This window comes from Diabrotica virgifera, chromosome 2, assembly GCF_917563875.1.
Source record: "Diabrotica virgifera virgifera chromosome 2, PGI_DIABVI_V3a".
Classification (NCBI taxonomy): domain Eukaryota; kingdom Metazoa; phylum Arthropoda; class Insecta; order Coleoptera; family Chrysomelidae; genus Diabrotica; species Diabrotica virgifera.
The window spans coordinates 92,482,252-92,506,620 of record NC_065444.1 but is presented as its reverse complement, the minus strand read 5'-3'; the positions used below and the strand labels follow the sequence as shown (position 1 = coordinate 92,506,620).

The following is a 24,369-nucleotide window of genomic DNA, read 5'->3' as shown; positions in this document are numbered from 1 at the left end:
ACTTTATAAATCTTTAGGCCTCTCAGATCCTAACTCATTCACCATAGCGCATTCACTAAAAGATCCAAACAAACCCTCGAAAACCGCCACCCCCCTTTTAACCACGAACCCTATCTTGGCAGACTGAAGACAAGAAAGCCTTTCCTTAGCTCCTTGCTAGACGAACCATCACCTTGTCCTCCCCTAACAGAAACTCCACAAGGCGCGATTTCAAGCTACTGATCGATGTGGTCAACGTGAACCGTTTAAGATCCAGTGTAGCACCGACCAAGTCAAACCTAAATAAAATGGGTCTGCTGAACGTCAATGACGAGAATTTTGACTGCAAAGCAATACAGAACATGGAACATCTACTAGCGTGCCCAAACTACCCGCATGGGTGCCCACTCGATGACGTATTTACTGGTCTCAGGGACTATAGTTTTCAGGACATGAAAAAGTAAAATCATCATAAATGTGTCTAGGACCAGTCAACACGAAATACGAATAGGTTTATTTCGCCACTATCAATCACTTGTTCAAATAAAAAATATATTTTTGAAAATGCAAATTTCTAAACAGGAAAAGTGTTTTATAAGAAATTCATATTAGAACTATAACTTTCTGACATTGTCAAATTAAATCTGTATTGTCAGATGCCAATATAGTAGGCAAATAGCAAGTTTCGAAAACTGTCAAAATGAAAATGAAATATTTCGCACTTTTGCTACAATTCATTACCATTTTATCAGAGCTCAAATTTTTGGAAGCGCTATATAGTGACTATAAAAAAGTAATCCAGCTTACACCAAACAATTTTGAAAAGTTGGTTCTTAAAAGCGACGAAGTGTGGGTGGTCGAGTTTTATGCACCATGGTGCGGATACTGCCAAGACCTTGTACCAGAATATTCCAAAACTGCTAACGTTTTAAACGGAATTGCTAAAGTTGGAGCTGTGGATGCAGATAAACATAAAGAGTTAGCTGTAAAATACACAATTCGAGGATTCCCAACTCTTAAAATTTTTGGTGCTGACAAATTAAAACCTGAGGAATATAATGGAGGTAAAACTGCTAAAGAAATAGCGAAAGCTGTGTTAAAATCAATTAAAGAAAAAATTACGAATTTACTCGAAGGAAAGAAACAACAAATAACTTTGAAATTAGATAAAGAACACGTAATGACATTAACTGATAAAAACTTTAATGATCTTGTTAAGTATTCAGATGATGCTTGGATGGTATTATTTTTTGCTCCTTGGTGTGGACATTGCCAAAATCTCGAACCACATTGGAATGATGCAGCTAGACAGTTAAGTGGCAAAGTAAAATTTGGTGCTTATGACTGCACAGTTTATAGCACCAGATCTAAAGAATACAAAATTCAAGGCTATCCAACAGTAAAACTTTTCATTCCTAAAGTCAGTCCAATAGACTACGATGGTGGCCGCAATGTGGCAGATATCGTCTTATGGGTATCGCAGAAAATTGAAGCATATTTACCACCCCCAGAATTATTACAAATTATAAGTAAAAGTATAGTTATTCATGAATGTGAAGAAAAGAAATTTGCTATTGTGACTTTTCTCCCGGATATCTTAGATTGTCAGTCGTCATGTCGTAATTCATACCTTGACATTATTAAAAGTTTATCAGTACGACTCAAAATAAATAAATGGTGTTGGTTATGGTCTGAGGCTAATGCTCAGCCCGAAATTGAGCAAGTCTTACAAATTGGTGGTTCTGGATATCCAACTTTAGTTGCAGTCGATTACAACAACAAGAGCTTTGCAACGTTTGTCGGCGCCTTCACTCAAGACAATCTGTATGATTTTTTGTCTAATATTGATGGTGAAAATGGACACAAAACTCCAATTCCGACTAAAATGTTTCCTGAAGTTTTTGTCGTTGATCCTTGGGATGGCAACGATAAAGATGTTTCCGTTGCTAACGAAAAGATTGAACTGTAGTGTTTATGTTGCCGTTATTCCATGTTTAGTTTAATCATTGTTTTATCTATTTATGTAAACAATTATAAAAATAAATATTCTATAAAATACAAATTTCGTAAATGACGTAAACCCGTAACAACAATGTTGTATTTGTATTTCATTCAAAACATATAGTGAATAAAGTGTTTTTTCTACGAGCGTGCTAAAATGTCTACTTTCGCGCACGCATTTTAGTTTAGAAAGTTTCACTTTTCCGCACGCGTATTACTTTTCCGCAGCGTGTTACTTTTCTGCACGCGGTATTTACTTTTCCGCACGCGTGTTAATTTAGATGTGTTAATATTGCCTTAAAGTAATTATAATACATGCAATAAACTAATATTTAGATATTATTTACTAATTTATTTCAAATATATCTTATTGTGTTCCTGTTTTAATGAAATTAACCGACAATTCGATGAAATAAAATTATTTTGAGATAATATTCGAAAGTCAAATCGGTATAACAGCCGTTTTGAATCATCGTCATGGAAACCAAGATTGTCGTCATGCTAACTAATTATATTGAAAGTTTGGTTTTGACAACCTTGTCAAAGAATTAATTTGTGTATGTATTTTCAGTAGTAATTGCACAAGAGCTCTACAATTATTGAATTTTTCCCGAGTGACACTTTGACAGTTTTAATTTCACGAGCCAAAGGCGAGTAAAATTATGTCAAAGTGTCACGAGGGCAAAAATTCTATATTAATTTTAGAGTTCGAGTGCAATTTGTTGCGATTATTTCATGAATAAAACTGTTCAAAACCAAAATTTTATTGTAATTTATTTATGTAAGTACAAATTAGTACAATTAAACACGAAGTTTTTATAAATATTTGACGATTGAAAGTTATCACTTATATAATTTTTAAAACATTAATTGTCATTAATGTCACTGAATGTATTTTTTCGTAGCAACGAAGGGCATCTGATGTAATGTACTTAACGACGGGCAATTATCAAAAATTATCGATTTAATTCAGATTTCTGTAGCTTTCTATTGGTCAGAATCTCCTATGAATGAAATAATCATATTAATTAAATTAATTGATTAAGATTTGGTTATTTTTTAAAGACTCTTAGAAAAAATATTGTTTCTAACTCTTGCAGAAAGTCTCTTTTCCGCACTCGACTGCTGTTCGGCAAACTGCAGTCGCGTGCGGAAAAGAATGACTTTCTGCACTTGTTAGGAAAATAACTATTTTTTCAAATTTGCATATCTCAACCGGTTTTAGAGCAATAAATAAATCGTCATAAATCGTAAATAAAATAAACTTTAATTTTTCAAGAAAATAATTATGAACGCATGAATAGGATTAAAAAAATGGTGGAGGTTTTGACCAAATTTTTTATAAACTGAATTACAAAAAACTTGAGTATTGGTAACTCAAAAATGGTAAAATAGTGCTTTCGACGTAGGATAGAACAACTGGATGAACTTGCTATCATATTAATAGCGAAATAATACACTGGACTGCTTTTAAATATAGAAATGTAAACAATGACATACGGTACGTGATTCTGTAAGAAAAAATTACGTCAACGTAGCTCAAAGACTAAAACATACTAAAATTGGAGCAATTGGGAGCAGGTACCATTACAAAAGATATATTTTTTCAGCAAGATATGAGATACCATCGTATGAGATAACAAGGTATGAGATACTTCTTATCTCCGAAACGAAGCATTTGCGGACATATGTTTATAAAGAAAACGGTCATTATTTTTCATGCACAATTACCCCCTAAAGTTTGTCACACTTATTTAGAAACACCCTGTATTGATGAAAAACGTTGCTAGTTGTTAAAGTACCTAACTTTTTTATTATGCAACATAAGCGAATGAATCAAAAAGCAAAATATTAAGAAAGCCTAAGGCTAGCATTTAGTTTTAATGTCAATATATTATATATGCTGAACTATTCCACAGGGTGTCCTGAACTGTGAGGAAAAAACACAGCATGATTGTTACACCCCGTATACATTGACACTTACTTGTCCAGCAATACTTTTACCAAACCGACATTCTTAAAGAATAAGGCTATAATATATTAAAAAAATCACTAAAATCTGACAACAGGTTTAGACAATACGAGACATCAAACATGTCCCATTTTTAAGGTGGTGCGTTAATTTTCATGCTTAGCTTAGTGTATGTATATATGTATGTAGGACCCAGAACACTAACTTGATGGACTTCAGATCGTATACGCTCTGAGCTTCGCTGGTGTCGCTCCTAGCGGATTACTAATGCAACTTTCACCGGTAATTTTTAAATTTATTATTTAATTGTTATCGCTTAATATTTACAATGCAAAAAATAATTAAATTGTAATCGATTTTTTAAAGATTTTGCTAATCATTTTAACGTTCTATTATTGAAATATTAATTTCTTACTTCGGATACTTTCACAATTATCGTGTAGATGGATAAAAAATTACGGATTTACTCGAAGGAAAGAAACAACAAACAACTTTGAAATTAGATAAAGAACACGTAATAACACTAACTGATAAAAACTTTAATGATCTTGTTAACTATTCAGATGATGCTTGGATGGTATTATTTTTTGCTCCTTGGTGTGGAGATTGCAAAAATTTCGAACCACATTGGCAAAAATTTGGTTAATTGGCAAAGTAAAATTTGGCGCTTACGACTGCACAGTCTATAGCAACAGGTCTAAAGAATACAAAATTCAAGGCTATCCAACATTAAAATTTTCATTCCTAAAGTCAGTCCAATAGACTACGATGGTGGCCGCCATGTAGCAGATATCGTCTTATGGGTATCGCAGAAAATTAAAGCGTATTTACTACCCCCAGAATTATTACAAATTATAAGTTAAAGTATAGTTCTTCGTGAATGTGAAGAAAAGAAATCTGCTATTTTGGCTTTTCTTCCGGATATCTTAGATTGTCAGTCGCCATGTCGTAATTCATACCTTGACATTATTAAAAGTTTATCAGTACGATTTAAAATAAATAAATGGTGTTGGTTATGGTCTGAAGCCAATGCTCAGCCCGAAATTGAGCAAGTCTTACAAATTGGTGGTTCTGGATATCCAACTTTAGTTGCAGTCGATTACAACAACAAAAGTTTTGCAACGTTTGTCGGCGCCTTCACTCAAGACAATCTGTATGATTTTTTGTCTAATATTGACGGTGAAAATGGACACAAAACTCCAATTCTGGCTAAAAGGTTTCCTGAAGTTTTTGTCGTTGATCCTTGGGATGGCAACGATAAAGTTGTTTCCATTGTTAATGAAAAGATTGAGCTGTAGTATTTATTTTGTCAATATTTCATGTTTAGTTTAATAAATGTTAAATCTATTGGTGTATTCACTACCATTCACAACTCACTACCATTTTATTAGAGCTCAAATTTTTGCAAGCGATATATAGTGACCATAAAATAGTAATCCAGCTTACACCCAACAATTTTGAAAAATTGGTTCTTAAAAGCGATTAAGTGTGGGTGGTAGTGTTTTATGCACCACGATGCGGATACTGTCAAGAACTTGTTCCAGAATATTCCAAAGCTGCTAACGTTTTAAACAAAATGGCTAAAGTTGGAGCTATGGATAAAGATAAATATAAAGAGTTAGCTACAAAATACATCATTCGAGGATCCCCAACTGTTAAAATTTTTGGAGCTGACAAATTAAATCCTGAGGAATATAATGGAGGTAAAACTGCTACAGAAAGCAGTTTTAAAATCAATTAAAGAAAAAATTACGAATTTACTCGAAGGAAAGAAACAACAAACAACTTCAATTTTGGATAAAGAACACGTAATAACGCTAACTGATAAAAACTTTAATGATCTTGTTAAGTATTCAGATGATGCTTGGATGGTATTATTTTTCGCTCCTTGGTGTGGTCATTGCCAGAATCTAGAACCACATTGGAATGCTGCAGCTAGACAGTTAAGTGGCAAAGTAAAATTTGGCGCTTACGACTGCACAGTCTATAGCACCAGGTCTAAAGAATACAAAATTCAAAGCTATCCAACAGTAAAACTTTTCATTCCTAAAGTCAGTCCAATATAGACTACGATGGTGGCCGCAATGTGGCAGATATTGTCTTATGGGTATCGCAGAACATTTAAGCGTGTTTACCACCCCTAGAATTATTACAAACTTTAAGTAAAAGTATAGTTATTCATGAATGTGAAGAAAAGAAATTTGCTATTGTGACTTTTCTTCCAGATATTTTAGATTGTTACTCGCCATGTAGCAACTCATACCTCGACGTTATCAAAAATTCATCAGTACGATTCAAAATAAATAATTGGTGTTGGTTATAGTCTGATGCCAATACTCAACCAAAAATTGAGCAAGTCTTGCAAATTGGTGGTTCTGGATATCCAACTTTAGTTGCAGTCGATTACAACAACAAAAGCTTTGCAACGTTTGTCGGCGCCTTCACTCAAGACAAATATGGACTTAAAACTCCAATTCTGGTCAAAACGTTTCCTGAAGTTATTGTCGTTGATCCTTGGGATGGCTACGATAAAGATGTTTCCGTTGTTAACGAAAAGATTGAACTGTAGTATTTATCTTGTCATTATTCCATGTTTAGTTTAATCATTGTTTTATATATTGATGTAAACAATTATAAAAATGAATCTTCTATAAAATACAAGAGTAAAAAACAGCTATACGCCGTAAAAATTAGTGGCGCACACAATATCCATATAATGCATTTTTATTTTGATATAAAATAAAGTTCTAAATTTATTTTAAAATATTTTTTAATATTATTTGCTAAATTTGAAGTAAAACGCGCCACAAAAGGGTAACTTTGACACAATTTGCATTTGAAGCTCTTTTGTTGAGCGTTTTACTTTAAATTTAGCAAATACTATGGAAAAATCTTTTAAAATAAAACTAGAATTTTATTTTCCATCAAAATGAAAATATATTATCGCGCCACGTAATATTCATATCAGCTCTTTTGTAGCTGGAATATTGTGTGCGCCACTTATTTTTACGGCGCCGGCGTATAGCGGTTTTTTTACTTTTGTATCAGGAGTTTTTTAAAGTTATTTATAAATTAAATGTATGAAGTTGAATTCAATGTTTATCGAATACACGTTAAGCTTTATAGATAGTGTCGCATGTAGGGATATTATGCGCCACTGGCGAGAACTGCCGTTCTCTGGTAATAAGTTTTTAACGTACACCATAAAAAACACCGCAAACTTACATTATTATGCTTCCAATTGGATTTTTCCATTTTTTTTTCAAGAAGATTTATTTGTTTTTTAACCCTAACTTTTTTATTTTTTATATTAGAAAGTTTGTTAAAAAATTTTTTTTTAGGTTTTTATAAGATCTATAAAACTATTAATATTAAATCCTTTTAAAATCCTCAGTCGCAAAAAGAGGTGACTTTGAAAGGGTTGGTAAAGGTGGTTTTTGCATGTTATTACAAGTTCTAATAATTGTCTGTAGCTCACTCAATTTTTGTCGTAGAAGAAAAGGGCATGTTTTACCAAACTACAAAAATTCGTTATTCGCTTTTAACTTCAGTTTTTTTAAAACTAATTGTTTTAAGCCGGTCAAACTTCTGTAATCTATTAAAAATACATAAATCAAAAATATGGCATAAGGTCGATGAATAATTTTAATTAGGGTGGTAATTAGGAGGTTGTTTCCGATAACTTTTTGACTGATAAAATAGGGACTGACATTCTTTTCATTATAAGTCACTTAATTTTTAAGCTACATACTTTATTTTTATTTTTGAAGATAGATCTTTTTAAACATTTAAAATTAGTTTCTATAAGTTATCCTCGAAAAATGCATAGTTTTTTCGTCTTTTGATTTTGAAACTATAATATTTAGTATTTGACGAAGAAAAACTAACATATAATAAAGTACAGCTCGATTACTATTGGTCTTAAAGAAAATTAAAAAAAAACGCTTTGATTATTTTTTAAAAGGTATATATTCGTAAAGTAAAGTTGTTTTGATAAAACAAAAATTTTTGAGTTATTAGCAGAAAACTGATTAATAACATTGATTTTTTCGATATAAAACTAACACTTTCGATAACCAATAAATTTAAAACTATTAATTTTATCAAAAAAATGTATAAAACTTTTTTGCTTAAAATTATTAATGTGTTTACCAACAATTGTGGTCAAAATATAAAAAAAAAATTCCACCCCCGAGATGGGGTGGCAACCAACCCATGGTAAAAGCATCTTTCGGCATCATATAGATTTTGATCCTCCTTGGACTATCCACTACTTATTGTCAAATTTTCAAGCCAATCGATCCATTCTGTAAAAATTGCGAAGTGAAAAGTTTCAGTTCCTGGATTAATTATACTTTTGGAGCTCTATAACTTCTGAACGCCTTAACTGATTTTGATCAATAAAGATGAGTTTGAAACGCATTGACAAGCAGTATCTGATGCATCCAAGATCAAGTATGATAACTAAACTTATTACACGAATTATTGAGCTTGAAAAACCGTTTTTCCCATAAGAAATAGATTTGATCATATTTATAAAGCCTATAACTGAAAAATTCGAATTTTCCCAGATATGAGGTATACACCGTTAGACGCGACTAGACACCTCCTACAAACGCTTAGTTATTGGTGCAATTCGTAGGTTGAAGTTTTGAGTAATTGTCGAAAAACCAATATTTCAAAGTTTAATTTTTCAGTTTTTCGGCTATGGTGAGCAGTGCATATGTCTCAGCTTGATAGCTTTTGAAACCATTTGAAAGTTTAACTCAACCCTATTGATTTGGTGTATTTGCGGTTTTCCTGTCTCTCCTTGAACCTAAGATATATACTCCCAAAAATATGCTATTTTGTATCTCCCTGGTCCTCTAGCTGGCTTACAGGTAGTCAGAAATCAAAAATTACACCAGTCCTGAATCGGCCCTCACACCCTCTTGAAACACAGAAAAAAATTCAGATCGGTGTAACTTTTCCACACACATACATACATACATACATACATACATAAATAAATACAAACATATCCACAAATATTTTCCCCTTTTTAAATAAAAATTGAGTCATAATTCTGAGCTCGGTAACTTTTGAATGGTATAACCGATTTTCAAAATTAGACATCCGTTGAAAATGTAATGATCAGTATTATCAGAAACCGTAAAGGTCGGACTTAAATTTTTGAAATTTTCGGGAGTTTTAGCATATAGTGAAAAAAGTGTTTTTTTTTCTTCGACATGAGTTTTGAATAGTATAAATTTGAAAAACCTTTTACCTAAACACTGATTTTAAAATGTGTTGATTGTAAAAAAGGATTATTCAGTTCTGGGTATTGATGGATTTAATAAAATAGATTTTTAAATTTTAGCAGTTGTAAAGCGAATATTTTAAATGAAGTACCAAAATATACTCCTCGTCAAAAAAATCCGGACACTATCTCATGAACGTGTTAACTTACCGTATCTTAATCTTACGATTAAGATTTTTCTAAGGATAGATTTTTTTTTTCGGACCCCCTTAACGAACTCCCCTGTATTTAAAATTCAATATACGGTAGGGGTACATTTACAGGGCACAAGGTTTTCCCCATGTCATAATCTGACGAGCTCGATTAACTGCATAAATCACCGGTTGGGCTCCCCTATATTATCATCGATGTGAAATCACCATTCAGAAAAAAAAATAGTTCGCCATTTCGCCGCTATTGAATATTTTGTTCTTAAGAATAACAAATTTTCGTTTCATGCATAACTTTATGCTTTTTAAGAGCTTATTTGGGCTTTTTTGTGCTTTTAAATCCGAACTCCATTTTATAATTCTTTCGAATTTCGTATTTAACTCTTGATTCCCTGTATAAGATAAATGTTATTTTCTTCGTTTTTATGACTAACCTTATCCTTTGTATTATTGTTAAATAAAAGCCATAGAAAGCTATTAAGGAAGGGAAGTCGTTCAAGCTTTAGTGTCTCATATAACAGGAATAAAAAGGGATAATTATTTTTACGGTCATAAAGTAGCTACGTACAGCTTACGTAAAGTGTAAAGATATACATATACAATCAAAGTTAGTACCTACAATCTAAACATAAACATTTAACGAGATTTTTGGTCCAAGAGCTGTGAGACATTTTTGAGTAGGTATTTTAGGCAACCTGAAAATTTTTCAGGTGACTCTTCCATGATAGCCTAATACAAAAATGCCGGTCTGGCTGGAGGGTAGCGGTTATTTTCCCCAAAGATCCCCCCCAAAGTTAAAAAAAAGGGTAAAAATTGTTATTACAAAAAATATCATTGACGTGACTTTAAAGTAAATTTAAATATTCGAATATAAAGAAAATAAACAGGCCAGGCCATTTGAGGGCGATTTTAACTCTGCAAGATACTTGCATGGGCGCCCCAGGATTATTTTCAGGGGATGCATCTGAACTTCAGAAGATTTCATCTGAATCTGTACATACTATTAACGAGTATAAAATATACAACTATACATGCAAAGCTATGCACATCAAAAATAAATATTCTAAAAAAGACAGAATTTTTTTTTGGTGAAATTTTCCAACTGCCATGTGATCAAACAAATTACGCGTACATATAAATGAAAAGCGCTATAGGTAAGCAGCAGTGTGAGAAAGAGCGTATACCGATAGCTGTTTGCGTTCTCTGTTGTACCTGAGCGAGTCCGTTCGCTCTAGAAAAATCACGTGACCTGGCGATCCCATGTTGTTGTGTCTCGAAACGTTAGAGTAATTATTATATATTATAGTTTTTTAAGTAACTTTTTCTTAATTAAAGGAAAATAATACGTACTATACAATAGATTTTGCAAATATGATCGAAAAAGACAGATTTATTATTATAAATATATAGGTAGAAAAGTATAAAAGTATAAACTAAATTAATTCTGTGTCCGAATCTTGTACTTCTTCTTCAAATTCCTCATCTGTGCTTAAATATTCACTGTCTTTTTCTTCGTCAGACTGCCCTCGAGACTCAGATTCCTCTTCTACATGATCTGTAAATAGTTGTAATATGTATTTAGAATTAATTAAAAATTAATTAGCGATCATTTAATTGAATTACTACGTATTCTCTGTCCTTTTATACGGAGTCGAAGCCTGGACAATCACGGGCGCATCTGAAGAAAGACTTGCCATTGTTGAGATGTGCTGTTATTGAATAATGTAAAAAATATCATGAACACAACACGTAACAAACACGGAAACATTAAGAAAGATGAAAAAGGCAAAAGAAATACTCAACACTATAAAGGAAAGAAAGATGAGCCAAAATAAATATTCATTCTCTTCTTCTTCGTCAGACTCCCCTCGAGACTCAGATTCCTCTTCTACCTGATCTGTAAATAGTTGTAAATATGTATTTAGAATTAATTAAAAATTAATGTATAACTAATACTTAATACTTTTCCTTATATTATAAATTACATCAGGTTTTTTATTTCTTAGTATATGACCAAAGTAGCTCATTTTTCCTTCATTCATAGTGTTGAGTATTTTTTGACTTTTTATCTTTATTAATGTTTCCGTGTTTGTTACGTGTTGCGTCCATGATATTTTTTACATTATTCGATAACACCACATCTCAACAATGGCAAGTCTATCTTCAGATGCGCCCGTGATTCTCCAGGCTTCGACTCCGTATAAAAGGACAGAGAATACGTAGCAACTCAATTAATTAATCACTAATTAATTTTTAATTAATTCTAAATACATATTACAACTATTTGCAGATCATGTAGAAGAGGAATCTGAGTCTCAAGGGGAGTCTGACGAAGAAGAAGACAGTGAATATTTAAGCTCAGATGAGGAGTTTGAAGAAGAAGTACAAGATTCGGACACAGAATCAATTTAGTTTATACTTTTATACTTTTCTACCTATATCTTTATAATAATAAATCTGTCTTTTTCTATTATATTTGCAAAATCTATTGTATAGTACGTATTATTTTCCTTTAATTAAGAAAAAGTTAAAGTAAACACCATCTATCTATCGCCCGTCGGCAAATTCAAACAAAAATATAACTCCAGACCATCTTTGACCACCTTTAGTCCAGACAAATTAATATATGTATTTAATATATTTTTACCACCAAAAATGAGATGTTTTAATCAAATATTGCTTCAAATATAATCTGCAGAATAATTTTGAATCACGTTCCGCTAATGAACTTGCTTTTTTGTCCTTAAAAGTAGAAAAAAGTTTCAATTCTATTGCTTAATATTTCATCTAAATATAATCGTCTAACAATTTTAACTGTACTAATGCCCAAGTATACATTTTCAAGTGTTAAACTTGATTGATTTACAATGAGTAACCCGGTTGTAAAAATACCGGCGTGTGCTTAATCAAAGGGACATTGATTTACTCGAATTTCATAACAATACAAATGTTATCTGTTTGAATTTGCCGACGGGCGAAATATCTATGGACCCGACTTTACTTAAAAAACTATAATATATAATAATTACTCTGACGTTTCGAAGCACAACAACATGGGATCGCCAGGTCACGTGATTTTTCTCGAGCTAACGGACTCGCTCAGGTACAACAGAGGACGCAAACAGCTATCGGTATACGCTCTTTCTCACACTCCTGTTTACCTATAGCGCTTTTCATTTATATGCACGCGTAATTTGTTCGATCACATGGCAGTTGGAAAATTTCACCAAAAAAAACCTGTCTTTGTAGAATATTTATTTTTAATATTAAAAAATACCCTGTCAAAATAATAATTGTACTTCCCTGTCCTGAAGGAATGTACATAGCTTTGCATGTATAGTTGTATATTTTATACTCGTTAATAGTATGTACAGATTCAGATGAAATCTTCTGAAGTTCAGATGCATCCCCTGAAAATAATCCTGGGGCGCCCATGCAAGTATCTTGCAGAGTTAAAATCGCCCTCAAATCGCCTGGCCTGTTTATTTTCTTTATATTTGAATATTTAAATTTACTTTAAAGTCACGTTAATGATATTTTTTGTAATAACAATTTTTACCCTTTTTTTAACTTTGGGGGGGGATTTTTGGGGAAAATAACCGCTACCCTCCAGCCAGACCGGCATTTTTGTATTAGGCTATCATGGAAGAGTCACCTGAAAAATTTTCAGGTTGCCTAAAATACCTACTCAAAAATGTCTCACAGCTCTTATACTATTTATATTAAACTTCATATATAACCAGAGGAAGACAAAAAGTAGAGACCGTGGATTTTTAACAGTGAGTTATTTAAAATTGACGAAATAAAATATCTAAATGAAGGGACGAGCAGTCGTATTTAGACGAGGCAACGAAGCATTAAACCTAGGAATTTTGTGCAGTAAGATGAATCGTCATGCAACTTTTTGCAGTCGACTCGTGAGAGTGTCGGGCAATTTTGTGAACTAAATTGATCTCCAGCAAAAATTTTTGTGCATGAGAAAAACCATCTTTAAAGTGCATCTCGAAGAGATGGAAAATAAAAAATTTAGGACTCAGGAAATATTGACGGAAAGAGTTCAATTTTTATACTTGGGGGTTTTGGAGATCACCGAACACGAATTTCATGACGACGATGGTCTCCGAGGTACCTGGTGGTACCAGGGTGGAACTCGTCACCTGGAACGACCGAATAATTCGCGGGACGATCGAATAATTCGCGAAATGAAGATTGTATCGAAAAATTAAAACACACCTGTTCAATATTTTTCAAAAATCTATCGAATGATACTAAACACGACCACCTGTAAAATCTTTAACAGAAACCCCATTTATTATTGCACATTTGGATTGCTTACGTAAAAGCAAGCAACTCTTATTTGAGACATTTTCTAGAATTGTGGATATATGGCGCTATTATCGGAAAAAAACGATTTTTCCGTGATACCGTAGGTAAATTATAGAAACGGTCTAATATCTCGAGAAATCCACTTCCAAATCAAAAACCAAAAAATACGTATGTTATATTTTTTAAGACCCTATCGAATAACATAAAACAGAACCCTCCACTCCACCCCCTGGAAGTGGGGTGGGGTGTAACTTTAAAATCTTAAATAGGAGTCCCCATTTTTTATTGCAGATTTGAATTCCTTACGTAAAAATAAGTAACCTATAATCGAGATATTTTTATGAATTATGGATAGATGGCGCCATAATCGAAAAAACACTTTTTATTAGCGCCACCAATTAACAATTCTAAAAAATGTTGCAAATAAATATTACTTATTTTTTCATGAGGAATCCAAATCTGCAATAAAATGTGGGGGTCCCATTCAAGATTTTAAAGTTAACCCCCACCCCACCTCCATGGGGTGGAGTGGAGAGTCGTGTTTGATGCTATTCGATAGGTTCTTGAAAAATATTAAACACGTATTTTTTTGGTCTTTTATTTGGAAGCCTATTTTGCGAGATATTAGACCGTTTCTATAATTTACCTATGGTATTACGATAAATCGTTTTTTCCGATTATAGCGACATCTATTCACAATTCGAAAAAATTTCTCGAATAAAATTACTTATTTTTAGGTAATCAATCCAGATCTGTAATAAAAAATGGGCGTTTCCGTTTAAGATTTTTAAGTTAAGATTTTTGAAAAATATTAAACGCGTATTTTTCAGTTTTTCGATCCAATCTTTATTTCTCGAATTATTCGATCGTCCTGTGAATTATTCGATCGTCGCAGGCGACGAGCTCCACCCTGGGCGCCAGGTACCTCGGAGACCATCGCCGTCATGAAATTTGTGTTCACTGACCTCCAAAACCCCGAAATATAAAAATTGAACACATTTCTGTCAATATTTCCTGAGTTCTAAATTTTTCATTTTCCACCTCTTCGAGATGCACTTTGAAAATGCATTTTGTCAAGCACAAAATTTTTTGCCGGAGATCATTTTAGTTCACAAAATTGTCTGATATTCTCTCGAATTGAATGCAAAAAGTTTCACGACGATTCATCTTACTGCACGAAATTCCTAGGTTTTGGGCTTTTTAGTGCTTCGATGCTTCGTCTAATTTGTTAAATTCTATTACGTATTACCTCGCACATTCCTGCACTTTAAGACACTTTAAGATTAATGCTATAAAGATAATCTGATAGGCCGACGACGCCATAATAACAGTCGAAAATGAAGATGACCTACAAAGATTAATTAAATAATTCGACGACACGGCTCTCATATACAACATGGTGATCACAACAGAGAAAACTAAATAGATAGTAATATCAGTGAAACCGAGAAGATCTAAACTGGTCGTAAATAACAAAATAATAGAACAAGTGATGTAAACGGAATACTTGGAAATAAAACTCTTAAGCTACGGAAAAGTGAAAGAAGTACAAAAACAAGTGAACATGGCAAACAAAGTAGCAGGATGTCTCAACAACACACAAAATAGAATAGTACGAATAGCAAGAGACAAATCGCCAAATGAAAGAAAATCATTGGGACGACCGAGGAAAAGGTGGTCAGATAATGTTAATTGTGGCTAATTACCGAAGTAAAACAGGCATTGAGCCTATTTGTAAAGTAGGAAAAAGAAGAGGAAGAATAGATTAATGCCAATTTTGCATTTCAGACACCTTATTTCTGATTTCTTTACACTATTGTACACCTATCCGTTCCTCTTTTAAATGACCCCTTGCATTTTTGAAATGGAAATCAACACGTCAAAATAAACAAATTTAAACTGAAATTGTGAATATAAAAGTACTAGTGAAAGTGATTTGTATACGGAATATTTTAATTGTAAGTAGATGAAATTTATTATTTGTGTCTATTTGGATTGAATATTTCAATAAATCACGACAATTATCTCTACATTATCCAATTCCATGAACGGGTGTCACAGCGAAAGCTGTGAGACAGCACCGGAGTTGGATTTTAAATAAATTTAAAAGATGTCATCTTCCAGTCAACCACAACAAATTGCATCATATTCAAAAGCAGTTAGCCAACCACGCAATATATTAACTCCAGACAGAGATCAAGCTATTTTATTTAACACTCTAGAGAATTGTACAATCAATGACTATCTTGAAGGATTGAGTCAGCATATAGAACCAAGAAATATAATTTTCGCATCCCGTATATCAAACGGTAGAATATGCATATATCTATCATCTAAAAACTTAGTAGACAAATTCCTAACAGAAACAAAGAAGATAAAAGTAAATGGAAATATACTAGAAGCAAGAAGATTAATAACTCCATCAGTCCGCTTAATTCTGTCCGGTGTATGTCCAAGTATACCTTCGAACTTAATTAAAGACGAATTAATAAAACTAGGTCTAAATCCTCTATCAGACATATCATACCTAAGAATAGGAGCAACCAATCCTGCTTTCAGTCAAATTCTAAGCTTCCGACGACAAATTTTCATTTCACCTCTGCCAGACAACTTTGTATTACCTGAATCTTTTTTTGTCGAGTTAGAACAAACATCATACCGCATATTTATAGCCCAAAACGATACATGTTTCAAATGCAAATTAACTGGACACCAGGCAGCTAATTGTCCAAATATTTCATCTCATAGCCATCCTTACAATGATAATGCAGTGCAAACAGAGATGAAACAAACTTTACCAATAAATCATACTCAACAAGATAATCCGCAAAATACTCCCACAATTTCAAATACCATTCCCTCCACACCTACCATGTCTTCTCAAACCACATCGCAAACAGAAGCCATCCCGCATTTATCAATAAACACAACCCAACAACCACCACTACAAAATACATCCATACATTTAACCACGTCTTCAGTCAACACTACAATCGCAACACCTACATCGTCTGAGTCATCCTATAATATCCAAAAACAAAAATCAACCTCACCCGAAGCAAGTCAAAACTTACCTCTAAACAAAAATACACAGATGAATACTCACGAACCCCAGATAACTTCGGATAAAACAACAGGAAAAAGAACCTTAGAAGATGCAACATCGCCACCCGCCGAAGACGAATTCGAAAAACCTAAACTTCAATTAATGAAAAAAACCAAAACTGACGACAAAAACTTAACAGATGAGATAACAAATCTTAAAACGTTTTTAGAACCAGTTCGAGAATATCTAGAAAAAAGCGAAACACAATTGTTAAACTTTGATCAAGTAGTGGATTTATTCGAAAATATACAAGGAGCAAAAGACGTAATCAGCATAACAAAATTATACTCAGATGACTCTCAGGCACTTATAAAGTTTCTAACAGAATTACATCCATATTATACCGACAAAAGAATGAAAAACAAAAGTACCAGATTAAGGAAAAAACTTGGCAAATACATTGGTTTAAAAACTTCATTCTCGGGAGAAGACTCCGACTCGTCTATAAGCTCTTCTAAAGAATAATTAAATTCACTTCTCTACTTCAATGGAACTTAAATGGGTTCTATACCCATTTCGAAAAACTTAAACATATTATCTCTGAAACCCACCCATCTATTATCTGCCTACAGGAAACAAATTTCAAAAATTCAAGCCACGTATATAACTTTCGTAATTATTCATGTTTCTACAAAAACAGATTAAACCAAAATATTGCCAGTGGAGGAGTAGCAATTTACGTAGATGAAAAATTCATGAGCACACAGTTAACAGTGACTTCAAATAATATTGAATTAATAGCTATCTCAATAAATATACCTCAAAAGATTTATATATGTAATATGTATATCCCACCAAATCAATCCATATCCCAAGAAGATTTAATAACTATTATGGAACAAATTCCTTCACCTAGAATTATCGTCCGAAAATCTTAACGGCCACAATCCGATGTGGGGCTCCATAAAACTCAACTCGAAAGGTCGTATTATAGAAGACATAATAACATCCCAAAATCTGAATCTACTTAACGACGGAAGACCAACCAAATTCAACATCCAAAATGGCACAACATCGGCAATTGATATTTCTCTGTGTGACCCAATTTTGTCCACCACATTAACATGGGACGTACTACCCTATTTATACGGTAGTGACCACTACCCCATTATAATTTCTTTAACACATCAGAGCACAATAAATATTGAGTCATCTATCATAAAGTGGAATATTAAAAACGCTGATTGGACTAACTTTACCAAACAAATTGAACAGGACATTAACCAAACCAACTTCACATCATCAAACGACATAGACAAATTTTTAAGTACATTTTTACAAATGATCACTAATGCCGCCATCACATATGTAGGAAAAACAAAAATATTAAAGAAACATAAGCCTCTTCCATGGTGGACACCTGAATGCAGCCAAGCTACGAGAGAGTATAAGAAAGCTTTCAATAAACTAAAGCGTCACAAAACAGACGAAAACACAACGGAATACAAAAAACGACGAGCTGAGGCAAGATACATTCTAAAAAAGAATAGAAAAGAATCCTGGAAAAAATTCATCTCATCTCTAAATACCTCTTCAACAATAAGTACAGTTTGGAGAAACTTAAGAAAAATCTCTGGTAAAAGCCAACCATATAAAATTCCTTTTCTAGCAAAAAATAACAAAATAATTAGAGATAGAAAAGAAATCGTAGATATGTTAGCAGACCAATACGAGTTAAATTCCAGTGATGAAAATTATACTGACGATTTCAAAATGTATAAAAACAACGTAGAAAAAAACATACTGGGATTTGACGAACATGAGATTCACAACCTTAACGTTCCTTTTTCCTTAATAGAACTTGCCGAAGCCTTAAACTCTTCGAAAGATGCAAGCCCGGGACCAGACGGTATTCCCCTAGCATTTCTACTACATCTTCCAGACAATGGGAACAATTTATTATTAGACCTTTATAATTCAATCTGGAGTAACCAGGTTTTCCCTTCAACCTGGTCCGAAGCAATAATACTACCTCTTCTCAAACCTGATAAATCCCGGACATCACCAGAATCATATCGACCAATATCTTTAACCAATATTATATGTAAAGTGCTAGAGAAAATGATAAATAAAAGACTGAGATGGTATTTAGAACAACAAAAACTTCTTATCCCACAGCAAAGCGGATTTAGGCAAAATCGATCCACTGTAGACAACTTAATAGACTTAGAGTCAGGCATACATGAAGCATTTGCAAATAAGCAAGATTGTATCGCAGTCTTCTTTGATATTAATAAAGCTTACGATACTGTGTGGCGATTCAATATCATAACGAAATTGCATAATTGGAATATCAGAGGAAATATGTTAAAATTTATATCAAATTTTCTTCAATCTCGCAGCTTCATAGTTCGATCAGACAACGTTAACTCAGATAAAAAAGTTCAAAAGAACGGAGTACCACAAGGATCAGTTATAAGCTCAACCCTTTTCCTAATAGCCATAAACGATATACTTCAACAATGCTCACCAATTGTCAAAGGAAGACTATACGCTGATGACTTAGTTTTATTTGCCAAAGGAAAAAACTCTACATCTACACAAAAACATTTACAACAAACAATCAATCAGTTAGAAACATGGTCTAGGTCTATCGGATTACAATTCTCACCGACAAAAACTAAATGTATTCTATTCACAAGAAAACATAACACTCGAACTCCGCATCTGAAGCTATATAACCAAACCCTTAGTTTCACAAATAATGTCCGATTTTTAGGTATGGGTTTCAATCAAAAGTTATCATGGAAAAAACATACAGAAGAACTTAAAAAATCATGCCAAGCAGGATTAAATGTTATGAAAACTATTTCCAGCAAAAACTGGGGAGCAGATCAAAATACACTATTACACGTATATAAATCTTTAGTCAGATCCAAACTCGACTATAGTACGATAGTTTATTCATCAAGCAAAATGTCAGTATTGAAAACCTTAGAAACTGTTCAAAACGCGGCTCTACGAATAGCTACAGGTGCGTTTCGAACGACACCAGTTGAAAGTTTACAATGCTTAACAGGAGAACCACCCCTAAGTTTACGATGCAAATATCTTTCTCTCTCATATGCTTCTAAAATAGCCAGTAATAAAGAACACCCTACTTATACCAATACATTCACAGATCGATTTCAAGGCACTTTCTCTGCAACAAGATTAGATCCACCATTTTACGAAAGAATTAGGAGAAACCTTCATGACCTACATCTTCAATTTCCTGAAATTATCCCAACAAATTTCCCAACTTCTCCACCCTGGTTAATACCAATTCCCAAAATTAATACTAACCTTAGTATATACAAAAAAAGTGAGACCATAACAGACCTAATCAAACAATCATTCTTAAAAGAAATGGAAACCTTTAAAAATCACTACAAGATATACACTGACGCATCCAAATCATCAGACGGTGTTGGTGCAGCCATCCTCACACCCAATACATCATTAAAATTTAAATTCAAGCCTATTACGTCGTCATTCACTGCAGAGTTGTATGCAATATTACAAGCACTGATCCACATAAAAGAGTCGAAACAATCCCCGTCTCTCATAATAACCGATTCACTCAGCTCACTTAACATTATCAAACGTCTTTACACCAATAATCCAATTGCCTTACATATCCAATCAGAAATAGCGATCCTATATAAAAATAAGATCACTGTCGACTTTATGTTTGTCCCATCACACTCAGGTATACAAGGAAATGAGGAAGTAGATCTACTAGCCCGTTCAGCATCCCTCAGCCAGGACTCCATCCTTATTAACGAGGTTTCTTCCGATGACCTGAAGTCAGAAATAAAATATAAAGTGTTTAGTGCGTGGCAAAATAAATGGAGTGCGTCGCAAAATAAACTCAAGGAAATCAAACAATCAGTGAAACCGTGGCCGCAAATAATAGCGAACAGACCCGACCAAGTGAAAATAACACGTTTACGGCTGGGACACAGCAACCTAACACACAAACATCTCTTTACGCGAACTGTGCCGCCTATGTGTGAAAACTGTGAAACAACACTCTCCGTGAAACATATATTAACTGAGTGCAAAACATATGAAACAATAAGAAAGAAGTATACCATCCCAATGAATATAAAGGAAGCCTTATTATTAACTTTACTTTTGTTATATTTTTTAGATCGCTAATAACCCCTGTGGTTACAGCGTAAATAAAAAAAAAAAAAAAAAAAAAAACTGAAATTGTAGATAATTAATTTCCAATAAAAACAACTAATTGAACTTCGTAAGTCGTTGAACTCTTCGTATAACTTTGCATCGGTTGATTTATATACGATTTCACTAATTTTGACTCATTTTTACCAAATTTTCGGTCATAACAGTTCAAACTGAAACGATTTCAAAACCGGAACTAAAAATCCAAGCCTAACGTTTCAATACGCTTCGATTGATATGTCACACGTACTATTTCTGTGAATATAATATGGCACTTACGGTTAGAAATTTTTAACCGGAAATGATATAAAAACTAAAAGTATACATTTGTTCTCAACTTGCTTAAGGGTTTGCTCACTACGGAGACCAAAGGATGGTATCCTAGCCTAGAGCATGGTATCGTACTCTTCATATTCGTGAATTCTCTCATTTAAAATAATGTATTTATTTTACCTGCCGATCGAAACTAAATTATCGATCGCTATGTAAAATAAATGCATTATTTTGAATGCCAGAATTCACAAATATGAAGAGTAGGATACTATGCTCTAGGCTAGGATACCATCCTTTGGTCTCCGTAGTGAGCACACACTAAGGCACATCGAATAATATATCGCTTATACTATTTCGGCGACTTTAAAACAGTATACTATTTCCCATATAAATAATTAATCATTTTAAAACAGTACTTTCGGTTTTAACTCTGGAATCGGAAATATGAGGTAAAATGTCTCACATTTAATATCATATTTGTATTATAAGCTCTCATTCGACACATTATTTGTCATTCTATCTGTTGTAATAACGAAGGAGATAGTATATTCACCGACAGACAGGCATGAAACCGGAAGTATATATTTGTTTTCGTCTTGCTAAGGCGCGTTGAATATTATAGTCTAAGAGCTAGTGAACCCTCCAACTAACGGTCGGCCTGTAAGGCTAGAAAATTGTCTAGAGATAATTCATAGCACACCTTGGCTAAAAACTATGACCTGGCAGACATCAGCCGTGCATGTGTATCTACCAGGTGAATCGAAAAGCGCATAGTTTAGGGGTAAAATAAACTTTCTCCTGTAAGGTTTAAAAAGTATGTGTTTGAGTAAGTCATTTAGAAGAAATGTGTACAATGACAGGCGATTCTGAAGAGCATAAGACCTTGCCAGGCGAGGGGAAAAATTAGGGGTTTTTCCTAAAATTATTATTTTTGCATCGAACAAATTTTTTTAGATTTTTTGAATCATTCCAAAGAGAAAAGGTCTTTAGTGATTTTTCTCTTAAGTTAATAGTTTTTGTTATATAAGCGATTGAAAATCGGCCATTTTTAACCCTAAATCGGACATTTATCTAAAAATTTCAAAGTTATAGTATTTTTACTACAAAAACGTTATTACGTAGGTCAAAATTTTTGACGTAAGAGAACTGTCAAAACATTAGAATGTGACTTTTCATTATTGCTATGTTTATTATAAATACGGCAATAATGAAAGGTCACATTCTAATGTTCTGACAGTTCTCTTTGCATCGAACAAATTTTTTTAGATTTTTTGAATCATTCCAAAGAGAAAAGGTCTTTAGTGATTTTTCTCTTAAGTTAATAGTTTTTGTTATATAAGCGATTGAAAATCGGCCATTTTTAACCCTAAATCGGACATTTATCTAAAAATTTCAAAGTTATAGTATTTTTACTACAAAAACGTTATTACGTAGGTCAAAATTTTTGACGTAAAAGAACTGTCAAAACATTAGAATGTGACTTTTCATTATTGCTATGTTTATTATAAATACGGCAATAATGAAAAGTCACATTCTAATGTTTTGACAGTTCTCTTACGTCAAAAATTTTGACCTACGTAATAACGTTTTTGTAGTAAAAATACTATACCAAGGTAGGTAGATATTCTTTAAACATTGATTGATGAATTCTCAAAGATATTTTTGCAATACAATATCGAAAACCCCTTTGTTTTTTTATTGCTAATCAAGCGGGCTCGACACTGTAGTATAAGTGAGGACGTTTGAGTTGGTATAAATTCATTATCTCGAGAATGGGCAAATTTCAAGAGAAATCCTCAGACAGCTCGATTTTTATTTTTAAATTAGGACTTCTTGGCATATATGTTATTCTAGTGACGTCATCCATCTGACCGTGATGACGTAATCGCTGATTCTTTTAAATGAGAGTAGGGGTTGTGTGATAGCCCATTTGAAAGGTTATTTAATTATCTATTCACTAATATAAACATTAACATAATTATTTATACAGGGTGTACAAAAAATTTTTTTTTATTAAATTAACTTTGATTAAATTTGACAAATAGAAGAAAATTTTTTTTTGTACACCCTGTATGAATAATTATGTTAATGTTTATATTACTGAATAGAGAATTAAATAACTTTTCAAATGAGCTATCACACAACCCCTACTCTTATTTAAAAAAATCATCGATTACGTCATCACGCCCAGATGGATGACGTCACTAGTATTATATATATGCCAAAAAGTCCTAATTCAAAAATAAAAATCGACATGTCTGAGGATTTCTCTTGAAATTTGCCCATTCTCGAGATAATAATTTTATGCAAACTCAAACGTCCTCACTTATACTACAGTGTCGCGCCCGCTTGATTAGCAATTAAAAAAACAAAGGAGTTTTCGATATTTTATTGCAAAAAACTCTTCGGTATTTCATCAATCAATGTTTAAAGAATATCTACGTACCTTGGCAAGATTGAAATTTTTAGATAAATGTCCTATTTAGGGTTAAAAATGGCCGATTTCGCAATTTTCAAAATTTTTAATCGCTTATATAACAAAAACTATTAAATAAAATTAACATGAAGTAAAACTCCCTAGTGTAGTTGGTATATTTAATAAAAATTCTAAAAATTTTTAAAAATCCAAACGAATTACGTTCAAAACGTTTTCGGACTTATTAGTCCATCATCAGTGAACCTAAAAGTAAGTAATCTCACTTAGTAAAATTGAAAAGGGTGAAATTTTGAATGTTAAAAATTGAAAAGTGTGGTTACAATTACTTACTCCCTGTCCTTGCTAAATATCCACAATGCCAAATATTGGTCAAGATGTATGTTCTAACTACATGGTAAAATTTGTTAAACAATTTGGCTTACATTGGATGCCAACGGATTAGTACTAGGTACATGATGCTCTACTCCATTAATTAAGAGATTTTTTATTATGAATAGGTCTACATTGAACTACGTTTAGTCTGTCAATGATTTAGAAGCAAGTTGAAATACTTCAAATATCAGTAAAATTGACATCCAGGAAAGGGAATTTTTAAGGTATTAACAAAGGTCAAGATCCAATGTGGTTACGGAAATTTAAGTTTAAGATTGTGTTGGA

At 32.9% G+C, this 24,369-nt stretch overlaps 2 protein-coding genes across 2 annotated transcripts; both read left to right on the top strand.

The window, feature by feature from the left end:
- Positions 1 to 656: 656 nt before the first annotated feature.
- LOC114349484 (protein disulfide-isomerase A6 homolog) lies at positions 657 to 2,041 on the top strand. Its single transcript, XM_028299866.2, has one exon. The coding sequence runs from the start codon at positions 680 to 682 to the stop codon at positions 1,946 to 1,948; it is 1,269 nt and encodes a 422-aa protein (XP_028155667.2). The 5' UTR covers positions 657 to 679; the 3' UTR covers positions 1,949 to 2,041.
- Positions 2,042 to 5,649: 3,608 nt separating this feature from the next.
- On the top strand, positions 5,650 to 6,521 carry LOC126880754 (protein disulfide-isomerase A6 homolog). The gene is made up of 2 exons (XM_050644803.1): positions 5,650 to 6,003; positions 6,276 to 6,521. The coding sequence occupies exons 1-2, from the start codon at positions 5,650 to 5,652 to the stop codon at positions 6,519 to 6,521; spliced, it is 600 nt and encodes a 199-aa protein (XP_050500760.1).
- The last annotated feature ends 17,848 nt before the right edge of the window (positions 6,522 to 24,369 follow it).